Source organism: Pleurodeles waltl, chromosome 3_1 (genome assembly GCF_031143425.1).
Source record: "Pleurodeles waltl isolate 20211129_DDA chromosome 3_1, aPleWal1.hap1.20221129, whole genome shotgun sequence".
Lineage (NCBI taxonomy): Eukaryota > Metazoa > Chordata > Amphibia > Caudata > Salamandridae > Pleurodeles > Pleurodeles waltl.
The window spans coordinates 604,087,430-604,106,614 of record NC_090440.1 but is presented as its reverse complement, the minus strand read 5'-3'; the positions used below and the strand labels follow the sequence as shown (position 1 = coordinate 604,106,614).

The following is a 19,185-nucleotide window of genomic DNA, read 5'->3' as shown; positions in this document are numbered from 1 at the left end:
TACCATCCACTTGAAGTGGATGGTAACTGCGATGCCATTTGCGACCGCGCAGCGACTCGCAAATAGGAAGGGAACACCCCTTCCTATTTGCGAGTCGGAAATGCATATTGCGAGTCGGTAACGACTTGCAATATGCATTTCTGCATGCCAAACCCACGTTTGCGACTCGCAAACGGCGATTTTCGCCGTTTGCGACTCGCAAACGGGTTGCTACATCTGGCCCCTAGTTCTTTCAGAGATGGTGTTTGCTTCTGACCTTGATTGGCGTAGTGTGTCTGTCTCTCTCTCTCTGCATCGCCTTCAGGTCTTTGCCTTGACCCCCGTGCAGGCCTTGTAGTCCTCACATAGGAGGTCGTGTGGCAGACAAAGATTAAACATATGGTGCTGGTCCTTCTGTGAGAATTTAGGGGGGCAGTTAAAATAGAATTGAAAGTGTGTCTTCTCCATCATGTGGAATAGGGAGCCTCCTGTCTGGACAGACTCCAAACCCTCTTGAAGATCCTTCGGACATCTGGATTTCTCTGCAGTGCCTTATTCTGTAATCTTCGTTGGTCTTCTTTTGAAATACTGACGAAACTCCATCCAAACTTCACTTTTTTCGTGACATGGTGAGCCCTCAGCAATGCATCCAGACCCAACGGTGGAAAGAAAGAATGTCAAGATGGCAACCACGAGTGGGAGCTTCCGGAGAAGGCGAATGATGTCAGAGGAGACTGGATATGGAATTAAATAGTGGAACCGTTGACGCCCAGCAAAAAAAAAAAAAAAAAAAAGGAGAGAAGGGCTACTACTACAGGGGAGGATTCCAGACCCAATCACTAGAAGGCGGATGTGCACAATGGCACGGTGGAAGTCTTTGTCTCCCCTTATGATGGTGCTGAAATATCTCGAGGCACAGTTTAAACAGAGCACTATAAAAACAGATCTGAATCCGATAGCTGCAGAAAACGATTTGTAATGGAGTTTGTGTCGTGGTGCATTGTGGGTCTGTGAACTGGCTTAAACCAGAAACCCTGGAGGAGCGAACGGGCAAAATGCCCATCTCGACTAACTTGACTTTCCAAGCTTTAGTGCTTTATGAGCTTTTGGAGGGACGTCCATGTAGCGGCCTGGCAGATTTCCAGGACAGTTATCTGGCACGCCAACACAGCAGTATCAGCCTTATCCCTGAAGGCAGCTTCTTAGTTAATGCATAGAAGACCTTAATGCACACTACAATCCATCGAGAGATAGTCCACCTTTGCACAGCTTTGTTCTTTTTCACTCTAGTGAACCCAATGAAGAGCTGATCATTCACCCAAAGGTCTTTAGTCGATAAATATTGAACAAAAGAGATCACTTTGGATTCAGGCGATGGAGTCTCTTCCTCCCTCGAGGGAAGAGGGGGAGAGAAAGAAAGTAGGTAGGGTGACGCTCTGGTCAACAGGCTAACCCACTGGTGGTAACATGACATGGGGTGGCAACCTTCGGCAGAAAAGAGGCACACATAGGAAGTGTTGGAAAGTAGCATCTTTCTGACATAGTTATCCCACTAGTTGCCTGGTGTCAGTGTGTTTAGACTGCAGTGCACTAGAATCCTGCTAACCAGGACCCCAGTCCCTGTGCCCTCTCCCCTAAATGTGGTTGCAGGTAAACTTTACATACTGGTGCACCCTTATAAGTCTCTAGTATATGGTACTTAGGTACCCAGGGTATTGATACACCAGGGGTCTCCCATGGGTTGCAGCAAGTATGTGCCACCCATGGAAGCCCATGCAAACTGTTTCTGCAGCCCTGCCATTGCAGCCTGCGTAGAATGTTAGGTATCAAACATGTTCGAATCATGCAACTACACAGATTCCCAAGTTAGTTGTATGATCCCCTGTACTATGGGGATTCCTTAAAGGATCCTCCAGTTCCACCTGTGCAGCCCACAGGATCTGGCTGCCAGCCCACGCTGCTGCCGACCCCAAACACTGTTTTGCCCTCCTGCTGGTGAGCTGGACTCAAGCTGCAGAAGGAAGACCATCTCTCCTTTTGTATTAAGTGTCTATGGGCTGGGACCTGGTGGCCTCTGAGCACCACCAGACTGCTCTGAAGGGCACATCTGGTGCCCTCCTTGCATTATCCAGTTTGCATTCAATTCTGCCATTTCGGAAACCAGGTAGGCAGAGGCCCCTGGGAGCATATGACTACTTAGGTACCCGGGAGCCTCCCATGGACTGCAGCATGTATTATGCCACCGCTGGGAGGCCATGCAAACTGTGTTTGCTGGCCTGCCATTGCATGCACTTCTCACTTCTGATATAAGGTTTCCTTATATCACGGTCACTGCACTTGGACACTTTGAGTCCCCTCTCTGGTTGGCCCTTCAGCCCAAGGGAGGGGTGCATGTCCCTAAGTGTAAGGTACCCCTGCATGAGCAGGATACCCCTACAAACCCTGACTCCATTCCCTGGGCCTAATAAGTGCGGGGAAGCCATCTTAAGGTATGTGGTGGACACTGGTCAACATGAGTGATGCAACTACATAATGGCTTATCCGAACCTAGGCCTTTTTGGTATCAAACATGTTGGAATTATGCAAATACGCCTATTCCCGGTCTAGCTGCATGATCCCATGTACTCTGGGGGGTTCCTTAGAGAATCCCCTAGTTCTGCCTGTGCAGCCTTACAGGGTTTGGCTGTCAGCCCACACCACTGCTGCCCCCAGACACTGCTCTGCCCTCCTCCTACTGATGATCCTAACTCAATCAAGGGAAGGCAGAACAAAGGATTTTCTGCAAGGGAGAGGTGTGATCACATCTCCCTTTGACATAGTTGTCTCTGGGCTGGGGTGGGGTGGGGTGGCCTCTGAGTTCCACAAGACTGCTTTGAAGAACACATTTGGTGCCTTCTTTGCATAATCCGGTTTGCACTAGTTCAGGAACACCAGGTTCCCACTCTGGCGCGAAACTACACAAAGGACAGGGGAGTGACCTCCCCTGTCCAGCCCTCCCCTAGGGAGATGTACAGAGCTCTGCCAGGTGGCCGGTTGATTCTGCCATCTTGGAAACAAGGTGGGCAGAGGCCCCTGGGAGCATCTAACTGGTCAGGTCAGGTAAATGTCGTCCCTGACCTCTCTAATAGGTGGGTCAATTCAGAGAGTGACAAACACCCCTTAAGAGTTACAGCACATCCAAGTATAATATTCCTAACTTGTAACGTATGGTCAAATGGAGTTTGGAATGATCATGTGGAGTCCAGGTATTAGGTTCAAACTAGTTTATTGATTCTCTTTTGAACAGGAGGTCATAGAGGAGCCGACACATGTTTTCCCCCTTATGGCTGGTCTGCCTGGGGCTTTTTCAAGGCTAACAGAAAGTCATCAGAAACAAAACCAATTCTTGTAAAATACATATTGGCCGGTCAGTGTATTCAGTCAGTCTGGAGATGTATACTTTTTGTATATCGACAGATGGTATTCCGGGCTAAAACCCACGTTATGATTCACGTTGTTTAAGTACCGTGGGTTTCGCAACTTTTTTTTTATTTCAAGACTTTATTTGGGGCAAATTGGTTCACACCCCAATCGATAACCAACATTGGACTTAGAAAGGGCATTCTGAAGGATGAGAGAGGTGGACCATAGGAACACTGTTTTTTTTAACCATTTTAGAGTTACTTAAGGGCTCCCCCAAGGGTGGGTCCTCAGATTCATCGAGCGAGACTCTACAAGAAACTCTCTGCAAGACATCTGCTCCTGGTTTCTGGAACCACTGCTGGTCTGCTTTGGAACTCAAACAAGTCTGCTTCTGGTGGGAAGGCACCCATTGCAGCATTGTTTCTCCAGATCACTGCAAGAATTCTATAACAGCCAAGGCTGTGCATCCTCTAGGGTCACAAGGAGTCTGCACCAGGAAGCACGTGATGACCAAATTGAGGACCCATGGGACATCACAAAAAGAGTAGGAGGCAACAATTATTGCAAACCTTTCAGAAAACGAATCACAACAGGTGACCTGAACACAGTGAACTGATCTGGCAGCCGCAGTAAAGATGAAATGGCTGACAAGTAACCCTTAAAAGTGCCCAGGGCAAGGCCTTGCCGAGCTAGACACAAATAAAACTACAACATCTCCAAAAACGGTGCAGAAAGGGAGATCCACCTGGTGTGAGGAACACCAAGCTACAAACTTATCCAAATGGCAGGCGTATACAGTCTGTGTAGAGGGACACCTGGCTGTCAGGATGAAATCACAGACCTCGGGAGGAAAACTCTCAACAACTGCTGACACTCATTCTCCACGCAAGGAGGAGAGTCTGCAGGTTAGGGTGCAAGAGCCTGCCCTGTTGTGTTGGCCGAAAGGCATACAGGAGTCTTGAATTTCACTTGAGACAAAATGCATCTCGAGTGAGAATTGCTTTGGAAACTCCAACGTGCAGTAGTGTTGACGTTGCGCATTCTCAGCAGGGGCGAAAAGATCGAGCCAAGGTTTTCCCCAGAGGTGGAAAAGACCTTGTGCTACCTCCAGATGTAGTTGCAATTCATGATCCACAAGGCATCCACGGCTGGGTTTGTCCTTCCTGGTGTTCAGTGAGCCGACTAGGAGCTGCACGACGAGGGAGATGTCCTGATAATCCAGCCAAGTCCAGAGAAGCAGGACCACCTGGCACAGGGTCCATGAGCCCAACCCACCTCTTTTGTTGCAATACCACATAGCGGTGGTGTTGTCCATGAATATCTAAACCAGCCTTTCTTTGATGGAGGAAAGGAATAAGGCTTTTAATTCCAAATGAATTGCCCTCAGCTCCAGAAAGTTTGTGTGGAGCTGGGTCTCTGCCAGAGACTTCTGATCTCTACCTCTCCTAGGAGGCAGACCAAATCAGAAGTGAGGCATCGGTCATCACTGTCAGCTCCAGATGGGTAAAGGAGAGAGGTCTACCACTGGGCTAATCACGACTTGTTAGCCACCACCACAGATATTGTGCAATCCCCACAATATTTGGACTGGGTCAGAAAGATTTACCCTGATGCTGCATCCACTTGGATTTCAGGTCCCACTGTGGAGCACACTTGTGCATAGGACATGCTTCACCAGCAGGATACAGGATGCCATGAGACCCAGAAGCCTGAGAGTCAGTCTCACTGAAATCTAGGATAGAGACTGAAATGTAAGAATCATAGCCTGAATATCCTGGACTCGTCGCACCAGAAGACAGGCATGGAACCACACTGCATCCAGAATGGCTCCAAAAAAAGGGAGTGTCTGAGAGGTGGTCAGATGTGACTTCAGCACAGTGATAGTGAACCTCAGCGAGTGCAGGAAGACCGCAGTAATCTGGAGGTGGGTGACGGCTGCCTGGGGCTAGCCCAACTTTCACAGCCAGTCGACGTCGGGGAAGACTGGGACAACTCACCTCTGCAGTTGGGCTGCAATCACTGCCATCAATTTTGTGAAAACTCGAGGGGAACTGGTGAGGCCGAAAGGGAGCACAGTGAATTAAGTGGCCCACTGTAAACAGTAGGCAATGCATGTGGGTAATCAGGACGGGTATGTGGAAATATGCGTCGTAAAGTTCCAGTGCTACCATCCTGTCTCCAGGGTCCAGTGCAGACAGAACCGGAACCAATGTGAGCAACTTGAATATCTCTTTTCAGAAAGTTGTTGTGAGTGCATAGATCTAATATAGGACATAGATCTCTATCCTTTTTGGGCACCAGAAAGTAGCGGGCATAACAACCATACTATTCTCTGGTGCGGACAACCCTCTCGATGGCCCCTTTGTCCTGTAAAGACTGTACTTGTGGAAAGAGCAAGGAGAGATGGTCCTCAGTCAGCTGTCCTTAGGATGGTGGCAAAAGCAGAGGGGTTTCCACGAATGGAAGGACCTACCCCTTCCACACAATCTGAAGCACCCACTTGTTGGAGGCTATCACAGAATATTGGGGCAGGTGGTACCTGATCCTGCCACCAATGGAATAGTTGTGCTGAATTTAGGGTACACTAAACAGGCTTATTAGGTCTGGCTCCCACATCCTCTTTGGGATCTGCGGCCCTGCCCACAAAAGAACTGAGCAAGTGGATGTACAGCTGGCACTGTGGATGCCCATACGTGCCTTGGCCAGGATGACAGAATTGAAAGGACTGCTGTTGGAACTGAGCAGATAGTGAAAACCAGAAATATCTGGCAGTAACCCAGCTATTCCAAAAGAGCTCAGGCATCGAGTCAGCTGTGTTACCAAATAAGCGATAACCATCGAAGGGTATGTCAATTCCCCAAGGCACCAGTGGACCACAATCAGGTGTGGTGATGCAGTGCAATTGTAGACTATATGGCTTTGCCTACGAAGTCTGATATCTAGCCCACACCTGATGGTGAACTTCGCTGCATCCCAACCATCTGCTAAGGCTTGGTTGAGGATAACAGCTGTGCAACAGAGTCCCACAACGCTCAGGAAAATCTGCGCAAGAGGCATGTGGTGTTCACTGACTGAAAGACTAGGCTGGTGGAAGGAAAAATACACTTACCAAAGATGTCCCGTCTTGGAGATTTCCTGTCAGGTGGGGTGGAAGAGAACACCTTTGGTTTAATTTTTGAAGTTGAAGCCTGCACAGCCAGGCCCTCCGGGGAGTGGTACTGGAAAAAGAGAGAGACTGGGTCTCCTAGGGCAGGGCCATGGTGCTAGCATTTGTGTGCTGCAGAGGAGTCCCTGTGCAACCGTTAGCCCCCATAAGAACACAAGTGAGGGCTTTGTTAAAGGGGAGTGTATGAAAGAACCCCCTTTCTTGGCATGGTTACCCCCATTTTCTGCCTGTTGTCAGTATGTCTGACTGTGTTCGACTGTGTCTACTGGCTTCCTGCTAACCAGGATCCCAGTAATTTTGCTCTCTCCTCTAAATTATACCTTCTTCTTCCCACAATTGGCATACTGGTCCCCCCAATGTAAGTCACTAGTATATGGTACATAGGTACCCAGAGCATTGGGGTTCCAGGAGATCCTTATGAGCTGCAGCAGTTATTCTGCCACCCATAGGGAGCCCATGCAAAGGGTTCTGCAGGCCTGCCATTGCAACCTGAGTGAAACGGGTGCATGCACCAGTTTTCACTACAGGTCACTAAACCAGGTCACTATAAGTAACCCCTATGGTAGGCCCTCTCAGCCCAGAGGGCAGGGTGCAGGTACCTGTCTCTGAGGGCACCCCCACAAATTCCAGATCCTTTTGTCTGGACTATGTGAGTGCGGGGACGCCATTTTATGCATGTACTGGACACTGGTCACTACCTATGTCCAAATACATATTGGTAACTCCGAAATTGGGCATGTTTGGGATCAAACATGTCAGAATCGTACCCCAATACTGTTGCAAGTATTGGAAGTATGAATACATGCACTCTGGGGGCTCCATAGAGGACCCCAGCATTGCTACCACTAGTCTTAAAGGGTTTTCCGGTCAGCTCAGCTGCTGCCACCCCTCAAACAGGTTTCTGCGCTCCTGCTGCTTGATCTGATCAAGCCTAGGAAGGCAGAACAAGGGATTTCCTTTAGGAGAGGGAGGTAATGCCCTCTCCCTTTGGAAGTGGGTGTGACTGGCTTGGGAGGAGTAGCCTCCCCAAGCCACTGGTTTGCTTTGAAGAGCACATTCGGTGACTTTTGTGCATGAACCAGTCCACACCGGTTCTGGGATCCCAGTCCCTGCTCTGGCACGAAACTCTCCAATAAAAAGGGGAGCGACCACTCCCCTGTCCATCACCACCCTAGGTGGAGAGGGGGGGCTGGGGGGGAGGGGGGGGGGGGTCTCAGAGTGCCCCCAGAGGTTCCCTGGGTTCTGCCATCTTGATTCTAAGGTTGGCAGGGAACTCAAAGCATCTGAGTGGCCAGGCCAGGCACATGACATCAGAGCCCCCTCCTAATAGGTGCTTATTTGGTTAGGTGACCAATCCCCCTTTCAGGGCTATTTAGGGTCTCTCTCTTGGGTGGGTCCTAAGATTCGGCTTGCTAGATTTTAGCAGGACTTATCTGCAACCTCTGCTTTGACTTCTGGCCTCCGAGACCGAAACTGGAACCTCCAGGACCCGACAAGCTGCTTCCAAGAAGAAAAAACTCTTTAGCAACATTGTTTCCAGGGCTCCTGCCAGCTTTGCAACATTTCCCTCGCCGTGCATCCTCAGAAGACTGCAACTCTTCAGCCTGCACAAGAAGAAGAATGAATCTCCCTTGGAGTGAAGGAGTCACTCCCCTGCATCCGCCGGCACCTACAACAAGCGATGACCAGCTGCGTGGATCCCCTCCCCTGCTGAGCTGTGTGGATGCTACATCATGGGTGGTGGTCCAGAGTAGTCCTCTTGGTCCTCTCTTCCAGCTGTCCAAATTTGGTGGAGTCAAGCCTTTGCCTCCCCACGCAGGACAGTACCCCAAAGCACCACGTCTCTTGCAGTTGCCAAGGCTTCTTTGCACGTCCTCCAAGGGATCTTCAGGTGACGTGTAGCTCCTGCCCCCAGCACTCCATCCTGCAAAGCACAGCCTCCTGAGTAGTTCTCCTGCAGCGTGGGATCCTCTTTTGTAGTGCTGCGTGGGCTCCTTCAGCAACTCCTGTGTCCCCATCCTGTGGGACCCCTGCAGGTGCTGCCTTCGCTCTTGTGGATTATCTGCGATGCTGAGGGTCCCCTGTGACTACCCCTCCTGGGTGGAGTCCTCCTGGGCCTTGCTGGTCCCCAGCAGAATCTCTTTTCCACTAACCGCAAGTTTGCCTTTGCCAAGGCTTGCCAGTGGAAATCCTGCACCGACATTCGTCTGCAATCTTCCTTCCAGCGTGGGACATCTTCTGCATCCATCAGGAACTCTTCTCAGGCTTCTGGGCAGCCGTGTTGACCTGTTCTTCATTACCGTCGACCAACTCCTGCAGCCACAGCTGGGTGGGTAGTACCTCCTATTCCTTTTTGACTTTTTGACATGGTGCCCTCTCTCCACAGGTCTTCTCTCTTCAGGAATCCACCACTGGTTTTCTTGCAGTCTTCTCTGGGTGTCTTCTTTTTCTTCTTTTCCTCCTTTTGGGTGGTTTCGGGAAAATCCCGTTTTTTTACTACGGCATTCCTGGTTGCTGGGGGGTACTGTGTTACTTACCTCTCTGTGGTTTTCTAGTACTCCCAGCTCCCCTCTACACATTTTACTTACCTAGGTCGGGGTACTTTGTTCGCATTCCATTTTTTTTTAGTATATGGTTTGTGCTCCCCCTAGGGGCACTATTGGTTATTACTGTTTGCACTGTTTTCTAACCTTTTCTATGTCCATTTATGATTGTTCATGTATAGATTTAGTGTATACTTACCACCTATGAGTGTGTCACCTGTCTAGTATTTTGTAGTGATTGGTGCCAAAAATAAAGTACCTTTATTTTCGTACAACTGAGTGTTTCCTTTCATATGTGTAAGTGCTGTGTGACTACAGTGGCATTGCATGAGCTTTGCATGTCTCCTAGATGAGCCTTTGCTGCTCATCCACAGCTACCTCTGGAGAGACTGGCTTCTAGACACTGCCTACACTTCACTAAGAGGGGATACCTGGACCTCGTATAAGGTGTAAGTACCTTAGGTACCAACCACACACCAGGTTAGCTTCCTACAGGGAGCAGCAGTTGAGCTGAATTAGCTCCTGGGTGAAGCACCTCCATTAAAATGTTGCTCTTGACAGCATGCAGCAGAAGGTCGAGGACCGCTGCGTAACACAGTAGCAGTGGATGTGCCTTTCTTCGACACAGGGCCCGGAAGGGGCAGCATATGCCAGAGTCTGGCGAGGTGTCCAGGCCACTGGCATGACCCAGCTCCTCACACCAGTTTTCTGCTGGATCACAAACCTATCTAGGGGGCCAAACCCTTCCTCCTCCAGGGAGGAACAGCTGATGTAGGGGTGGGAAGTCAAGAAGTAGGTAGTGCCTGGATGATGCTGGTATTGCAGTTGAACAGCGCCAGTTCAGAGTTGTTGATAACGATGGGCACATCTTTGCGGGGCACAAGAGGGGTCAAAGATGGTGCCAGAATGGAAGGAGCAGAGATATAAGGAGACGCCTGTGATGGTGTTGCTCCAGATCTGGTGCAGATCCAGGAGGCCCAGCTGCCGTTAGGGGCTAACCTACCGGTGGTAACCCAGCAGCAGCACCTCTCGGCTCCAGCGGGCACAAAGGCATGTCAGAGTGAGTTGGAGGCCCAAAGATTGCGTGCCTGATGTTGCAAAACCCTAAGTTGGGCAAGTGTTGCTCCAGCACCAGGGGACGACGGCCATGCAGGAGGTGTGCAGCAGTAGGGCCTAGACACATGGTGTTTGGAGGGGGAAGCTGAAGAATGCTTTGACTCATCTTCTTTGACGTACCCCAATTGATGGAAGAAGTCTTGGACCTTGAAGGCTGTGGTGACCGCCTTGCCATCTCCCATGTGACCAAAACTGGCAAAGGAACCTTCTTCTGCTGTGCTGCCAGAAGCGTCACCACCTGCATGTGATTCACCTTCAGATTTATAGACTTATAGCTGAAACAGGCCTTGGAGTTGTGGCTCAACAACCAAGCATCATGGACAAACCAACTGTGGGTCAGAGAGAGACATCTGTTGATGGCATTCTCAACATGGTTTGCACTCCGTTGTTGTATTGGGAGACATGTTCCTAGCACACTGGGAGCAAAGCTCAAAAACGAGTTCAGAAAAAGTCAAAAAAGGTTGTTAAATGACTGAGACAGCTCTCCTCATCTGCGATGTTGGCATGGAAAAAAGGGAGCTGATGCCAGCACTGCAACTGCACTTCCAATGAATGAAAAGATGACTGATTAATGAAGTGATGGTAACAAAAATGAACAGAAACTTATTAAGTTAGTTGTTTGTGAATGATGAAGGATTAGGGATGAATTTGTCAGACTGCGTAGTATGAATGTTAGACACAGATTTAAGAGTTAAAGATGCAATGAATGAACAGGATCAAATTAAGTAATTCCGGTGAGAAAAGTATACATGGTAGGAGGTAAATGCAGGACAAGCACTCAAACATTGTGTTGAGAGAAAGTAAACTGATATAAAACAAAGGTGTTGCAGGGATTAAAAACGTATGTCAAGGAAATTTGGCAGTAATAACGACTAAGGAGCAAGGATGCTCTGTGCTGCATAGCATTAAAATGCAACAGAATTGTAGGTGGTGCAGTGTTGTGAAGAAGTGGTCAAACTCTTTGGCAGTCAAAATCAACAGCTCTAGGGTACTGCTTCTGACAAGAGTTGCTTTTCTCCAGTGGAACAGGGAATTCATCAACACATTACATAGTATTAAATAACTGCTGTACATGGGGAAGGAAGTCACCAAATGCAACAAGCCACAGTTACTTTTTACTCACATCTGGTTTTGTTAGTTTTTTCCTGAGTAGTGTCGGCATCAGTATTGGAATCAACCGATTGACTGTCACAGTTTTGGCTGCCATCCCCCAGTTGTTTTAGCCTGTTCAAGCGTTTATCCGTCTCTCGCAGGCCATACTTGCTATTTATAACGGGGGCCGGTACAGGTCTCCCAGCTCTAGATTTGAAAGCACCAGTTCCACGTCTGTAAAAAGGTTATAAATTTATTTGTTCAAGGCAGTATACAAAAAACACAAAGAGAAACTTAAATTGTATGAGAATGTATTGTAAAGTTAATTAAAACATTACAAAAATATTACATAATTAAATTGGATGAGTGGGTAAAACCTGATTCAGGAAATGTGCTGTGTAGTGGGCTTTATATACAATCTATGAAGTTAGTTAATCACATGAATAAGACTGACAGCTATTTGACTACTTTTGAAGACGGCTACAGCACAAGTCATACATCGAAGTACACAGCCAGTTAGTTGTGAATCTTCCTCACTCAAGCAGGAATACACAAGAGAGTGTTTTTCAAAATAAAATATAACTCTACTAGCTCACCAGTTTTAAAAGATTTGTAATGCTTCACCTTTTTGTGGGTAGAATGGGGCATGGGTGGTGCAGGCAAATTCTGTTTGGAGTTAGCATAGCAGGTTTGAATGCACTGACAAGCCATGTAGCTATTCCCTACTTACAGAGCACAGCTTTTGTGTGGTTTAGTGAATGCCACAAAGAGTTGTTCAGTTTTGCAAAATGGCTTGGTCCTGTCAAACAAGTTACTTACCTTCAGTAACGCCTTAGCTGATAGAGACAATATCTAGATGCAGATTCCTTACCTATGAATCTCCCCCAGGCATCAGACTGGATCTGGAGATTTTGGTAAGCAGTACCCTTGTGCGTCGATAGGTGGCGTTGATCGGCTCTGCGTCCATTGTCTGAGCAGGGTATGGCGTTGCAGTTTCTATATAGGCCCCAATCTGGCACGCTGGCGTCAGTTTCATTTCACAACTTTCCACGCCAAAAGCACAGAGCAATAAAGAAACTGACTACTGGTGTGTCAAAACTAAGGGCCAGATGTATCAAAGGGTTTTACCCATTCTGTGTCTATAGGAAAATGTGTTCATACATATGGCCCAAAGACCCTGAAAGGTGAGTCCCTGCCCCTAGAAATTAGCTTGCTGTGCTAGGAGGATGGGTGGGTCGGTAAGTAATCTGCAACTAGATATCGTCTCTACCATATAAGGTGTTACTGAAGGTAAGTAACTTGTTCATCTGATAGACTTCTAGCTGTAGATTCCTTACCTTTGAATAGGTACCCAGGCAATACCATCCCTGGAGGTGGGTCTGCAAACCAAGTTCATACTCAAAAATCCTGTAGGAATAAATGGGCAAAGTGCTTGTGCCTATGGACCTGACTGTCCAGGCAGTAGTGTTTGATAAACGGGTGGAGAGATTGATGCCTGACAGATGTCAACGACAAACTCCTTGTGCTAACTCAGTGGCCACAGCTTAATATCGGGTAGAATGAAAACACAAACCCTTGGGGTTGCTTTCTGGCCAGTGCCAGTGTGGTTAATGCAGAGTATGACCCAACTAGAGATGGTCCACTTCTGCACTGGCCAACCTTTCTTCGCACCCACATATCCTACAAAGAGTTGGTCATCCATTGGAACTCTCTTGTACGATCAAGGTAGAACACCAACGCTCTTTTTGGGTCCAGGCAGTGAAGTCTCTCCTCTATTAGAAGGATGTTGGGGTGTGCAAAAAAGTAGGCATGGGGATGGAATGGCCTACATTAAAAGGCGTGACCACTTTTGGCAAAGCACCGCTTTGTCAGGAAAGATGGAAAGGTAGGGTGGCTTAGATGACAATGCCTGCAGCACACTCACCCTGCAGGCAGACGTAATGGCCACAAGGAAGGCCATTTTCAAAGTGAGAAGCCTGAGAGGACAACTGTGGAGAGGCTCAAAAGGAGCACACGCCAGATATGTCAAAATCAAATTCAGATCCAACTGGAGCATAATGAGGATGGAGGAAAGAGATGTGTAAGACCTTTGAGGAACCTAAGTCCTCACTTTAACAAAAAAGACTGATCAGGCAACCTAAAAAAAGCAGAAATAGCAGACAAATAACTATTAAGAGTGCCCGCAGCAAAGCCCTGCTGGGATAGGAAAAGGATCAACAACAGAGAAAGGGAGGGTCAACAGACTTGTTTGTGCACATGCCAAAAATTTCTTCAAACGACAGGCATATACCGCTTTGGTGGCGGGGAGCCTGCCAGCCAAAATGACATTACAGACTTCGGGAGGAAAGTCAAAAGCTGTAAACTGTTGCTGCTCAATATCTACGCAAGAAGATGGAGAGTTGGCAGGTTTGGGTGCAGAACCCTCCCCTGCTGATGCAACAGAAGATCCTCCCTAAGGGGTAGTCTGATCGGAGGATCAATGGACATGCTCAGCAACTCAGCATACCAGACTCTCCGTCCCCAGTTCGGAGCCACAAGGATTACTTGAGCCCTGTCATTCGTGATCTCCTTGAGAACTCTGGGCAGAAGTGGTATGGGAGGAAAGGCGTACAGGAGGCTTGAGTTCCACTCAAGATGAAAAGCCTCTCCAAGCGATTACCGCCTTGGAAACGCCAACGTGCAAAACTGGTGACATTGCGTGTTCTCTATAGAGATGAACATATCTAACCAAGGCTCTCCCCGCTGCTGAAAGAGACTCTGCACTGCAATTTTGAGAGGCCAATTGTGATCCATTAGGAATTTTTCGGATGAGTGTCCACTTTGACATTCAGAGAGCCCGCCAAATGTTGAACCACCAGGGATATGCCATGCTGTTCCAGCCACATCCACAGGCGCAGACCCTCTTGACAAAGGGTCCACAACCCCATCTCTGCTTTGCTTGTTGCAGTACCACATGGTGGTGGTGTTGTCCGTGATCACCTGTACCATTTTACCTAGATAGAGGGAAGAAATGCTTTTAATGCTAGCCGGATCGCATGGAGCTCCAAAAGGCCCAGATACCCATTAGGATGTCCGTGGGGGCCTCATGAAATGGGAGCAGGGGTTCTGACGTGGAAGCTCCTGGTTGTAACACCTCTGTCAGGAGATTAGTCTTGAGGGTCGCTGAAGGCAGCTGAAGTTCAGGACCTCAGCCGCTCTTCTCACCACCACAGTATAAGATGCTCACTTCTCCTTAGCTATGGTAGGGGAAGAAAGCATGACAGTATCTGGAGAAGTATTCAGTTCCCTGGCCTCAACTAAATCTTCACGCCAGTCCATAGTTTCATAGCGTCAGTATTCTAAAGGGTCCAGCGACTCCTCCCATTCATCCCAGAGACCTAACACAAAATAAAAGGGCTCAGGATCCGATCTAGGAGGCAAGGCTTCTGCTGCTGTCAGCATCGTACGATGGCTATCCAGCTGCATGCTGGGAACGTCGGCATCCCAGAAACTCAGAGAGGTGAGGAGTCAGCCCAGGCCAAGTCTCAGCAGAGTGAGGCCTAGAACGATGACGCTCCATCGTCAGACAACGGATAAGGTGAAGTCAAAGAACGCTTTGACTTCTTCGACTTCTTCTTATGCCCTGACTTACCCTAGCTCCCTGAGAACTTGGAGTGGGACGACGACGATGGAGGACTCCGCAAATGGATCCAGGGACCTTTCTCTCGACCAAGATCTCAACTTGCGCGGAGTGAGCTTCAGGCTGCCATCAGCTTTAGGGGCCATGCCCTCAAAGCCTTCGGATGCATGGCTGGACACTCAGTGCACGATAGGTCGTGGTCGCGCTCCAGGCACCAAACACACATGAGGTGTGAATCCTTCATGGACATCGCCTGATGACAGGATCTGCAGGGCTTGATGCCCATCTTTCTGGATTACATCCCTGACACACTAGGAGTAGAAAACACAAAAAGTCTTGATGAGAAGTTGAAAAAAGCCAGTCAAAAAAGTGACTAAGGGGTAGCTCTCTTCGGATCAGTGCTTGCTGGTGTGGAAAGAAAAGAAATGATGTCCGTAAGTCGGTGTGGCCCCTATATAGGAACCCAACATCATATCTGGCATGGACGACACCAACGAAGGACGCAGAGCCGACAGATGCCCTGTGCAGGTGTACTGCTCATGAAAATCTCCGGATCCAGTCTGACACCTGGGGAAATTCAAAGGTAACGAATCTGCAACTAGAAGCCTCTATCAAATAATATAGTACATAAAGGTCCACTTGAAATCTAGTGTTTGGAGGGCCGTCTCTGCTACAGCATCTAGCTCTGTGAAGAACACCAGAAGCTTAATGGTCTGATTAAGGTGTAAGTGAGATACCATCTTAAGCAGAAACTATGGGTTAGTCCAAGGACGACTCAGTTATTGTGTACTGGGAAGAAAAGTTAATCTAGGTAAGAGCATGTAGCTTGCTAACATGCCTTAAAAATATAATGGCAACAAGGAAAGCAACCTTCTCACAAGTGGAACTCGAGGGGGGAGTATGAGAGGGGCTCAAAAGGAAGGACCATAAGTTGATTGAAGACCATGCTGATGTTCCACACACATGCCAGGGGCACCCTGTGTGGAATAACTCATTTGAGTCCTTCCATAAAGGCTTTGATGACGGGGACTCTGAATAACAAAGTGTTCCCTGTTTTGTAAGCAAGCTAACACTACAGCCAAGTGGAGGTCGACAGAAGTTAGGCAAGACCTGACATCTGAAGATGAAGAAGGTAACAGACCATGGGCCTGATTTATATACTGGTTGATGAGTTACTCCATCACAGTGGTGATGGATATCCTGCTCGCCAAAATCTAAATCCCATAGGATATAATGGGATTTAGATTACGGCGGATGGAATATCGATCACCGCTCTGATGGAGTAACTCATCTGCTAATATCTAAATCAGGCCCTATGTCTTGGACTGGTGGTGTCAGTAGATCAATGTGTTTGAAAAGGCCGCAGTAGAGGGGCCTGCGTGTACAGGCTTCAGGTGACTCAGGGAATCTAAGAGGGGTGAAATCACGATAAACTCGAACTCTAGGAACCTTGACAACAGTGGCCTACTTCACCTCGGGTCATGGAAGGCAGAAGCAGTGGTGACTTCAGGTGTCGGGTCTTCGCGATTCCGGGGGCTGCAGAGTCCTTTCTTTGGAGTTGGTTGGGGAGCAGGCCCGGGCTCACTGGAGTCTTGAGTCTTTGTCCAAAGCAGACAGTCCTCCAGAATTTCTTGGGGCTCAGCAGCAGGATGAGCCGTCTTCTGGTGCAGAGTCCATCGAGCAGATCATCAGGATCTGAATTCTGGGGTTCAGGGGTTCCACCTAAATACTCAATTTAAGGGTGTTACAGGTAGTGCCAATTGTCAGTCAATAGATTACCCACCTTTAAAGTGACTACGCCCTTTCTATGACCACTTCTATTGAGAGGTGGGCATAACCCTGACCCGAGAGGCCTAATTCTTTCCAAACCAAGATGGAGAAATTTAAGAAGTGGTGTCCACCCCTGCTTGTCCACCTTAGGGGTGGGACAGGCATGAAGAGGGCACTCCTCCTAATCTGCCTAATTTTCCCACCTGTCCTGCTGCCAAAAAGTGGAGTCATGGCAGGGCGGTTGGCCATCTCAGCCATTTGGAGAGATCTGGGTTGCATTACAAAGGCGGCTAGGCCTTTGAAGCCTCCTGTCCTGGAATGTCCATCCTATCTGGAGGGGGTGTCAACAACCCTGCCCAGTGCAGGCTTTTGTCTCTGGAACCCGAGAGTACTGGCCCTACCTTAGGAGGTCAGAAACGTCGCTAAGGTGGCTGAACTGCTCAGGACCAGTCAATTAACCGATTAGTAGTTGGCAGTCTTCCAGGGGGCACCTTTACAGGGTGCATGTATTGGTAAATCCAACACGGACATCAGTGTGGGTTCACCAGTACAAGATTGTTTGACACCAAACATCCCTACCTTCAGTGAAACCATGATGTAGCTGGGGAACTTGCAGTGACCAGCATCCACCACATGTACTTAAAATGGCTTCCCTGGTCACTTACCATGTCTGAGAATCAACAAAAACATAACAGGAGATATCCCCTCACATGTAATATAATGCACCCAGCTTTACGGCAGTAAGGCCTGCTAGGGGGCAACTTGCATACATTACATGCAGTGTTAGGGGACAGGAGACACAGGCCGTGCGCCACGTTATGTTTTCACTTTGGTCTGCACCATGACACGGAGCCTGCAATGGCAGCGTGCCATGTGCTTGGGGAGGGGTCCCTTAGGGTGGCACAATTCACGCTGAAGTGCTTAGGGACCCTCTTCAGTACTCCAGGCCCTATGTACCAGGGGTACAATTTACTATGGACTTACAGAGGGTACTAAAGGTTTTGCCAATTGGGGAAACAACTGTGCAGTTTTGGGGAAACTGCCAGAAGGTGGCAGGTGCAGTCTTCAGCATGCCCATAAGCGTAGGCAGGAACTGACGGTACACTAAGTGTATGAACACTGTCTCAATCAGGAAGTCTTCATATTCTTGAAAGGTATGCAGGTGTACTTTGTGAAATGTCACAGCCCTGATGATGACCTCACAGTAAGAAGTGGTATCAGTAGCAAGAGGGGAAGTATTGGCTGGATAGAGATCTGGATCCGTGTTTGCTGAAGGATCAACACTGAGCCATTCCTATGGTTGTCTCTAGGTTCAGGATCGTTTGGGGCCTCATAGGGATCCATAGGGTACAAGGGACTACCCCCCCATAAGGTGTGGACTATTTGGTGGTGCTGGAGGTAATGGAGGAGGAGGAGGAGAAGCAGGGGAATGGAGAGGTAATGGGCTAAAGCCCCTGTCCCAGTGTTTCTTCTACTTAGGATGAGGTAAGGGCTGTAATGCAAGCTCCTCTTAGAAAGGGTATTTTCTCTTCCTGGGAGGAGTGTCCTGCACTTTGGGAGACAGACTGATAGAGATCTTCCCAGTCAGTGGATGGATGAAGTCTCTCTTCTGTTGAGCATCAAGTTCTTCCAGGAGACACTGAAGAATGGGCTGCTCCAAGTTCTTGGAACTTGCAGACGATGGACCTCTGGGCACCAGGTGACTGGATGTTGAGGGACTCTTATGGCTTATAAGAGATGAGGCAACTTGTGATGCTGTATGATATTTTGGAGCCAGAGGGGTCTTAGAAGCTGATACAAGTGCCAGTGTGAATGGGGTTGTCTGCACCAAAGGAGCCTCTGGTTTGTTGGGCCGTTTCAGCGCTGAGTTTGGCATGATATTTGCTCCAACGCCTTCTGTCTGTGTCGTCCATGGCCTGCAAGAAGTGATGAAACAGAAAACGTAGGTTGTGCTTCAGGGCTTTATGCCCATCCCCCTACTGGGGCAGTGCTCAGCCTGTGAACGCTGTTGGTGTGCAACTAGTGAGAGTTAAGGTGTACTCATGCTCTAAGACTTGCTACCTTGATGTGTTTTCAAGATTTTCTACTCCTCTGCCTCCAGCTCGTAGTGTGAGCTCGGTGCCAGGCTGAAATGGAGAGGCAAGATTCCTCAGGGGATGGTCTGTGGCTCTTCCTCAATGTCTCGCCCCAAAGGCATTGGGAGTTTAATCTTCCTGTTGGTGCTCCATTCAGCATCTAGCGAGTCGTCGATTGCTCTGATATCTTAAGATCTTCTATGAAGGAAACGCAAGAAAGACAGAACAGGTGGTCTCGTCATACTCTGTTGACATGCAGAGGTTGCAGACCTGGTGGTGTCAGTTCAAGAATGCTTGGAGTGACACAAACCAATGCAGAAAAGGAGCCCTTCCCATCACTGAGCTGTCTTTGTTAAGAGGACAAATGGAAGGCGAGGGACAGGGCCTCGAAGTGAGACGCCAAATGGAAACCTGTTCATGGAG

General features: G+C 48.6%; 1 protein-coding gene across 3 annotated transcripts in view; it reads right to left on the bottom strand.

Annotated features, from left to right (window-relative positions):
* KMT5B (lysine methyltransferase 5B) overlaps positions 1 to 19,185 on the bottom strand; it is a 326,116-nt gene that overhangs the window by 57,093 nt on the left and 249,838 nt on the right. For all 3 annotated transcript variants that reach the window (XM_069223050.1, XM_069223048.1, XM_069223049.1), the window contains one exon: positions 11,330 to 11,532. In XM_069223050.1, coding sequence (XP_069079151.1) covers positions 11,330 to 11,532 — 203 coding nt within the window. The remainder of the gene's footprint in view (positions 1 to 11,329; positions 11,533 to 19,185) is intronic.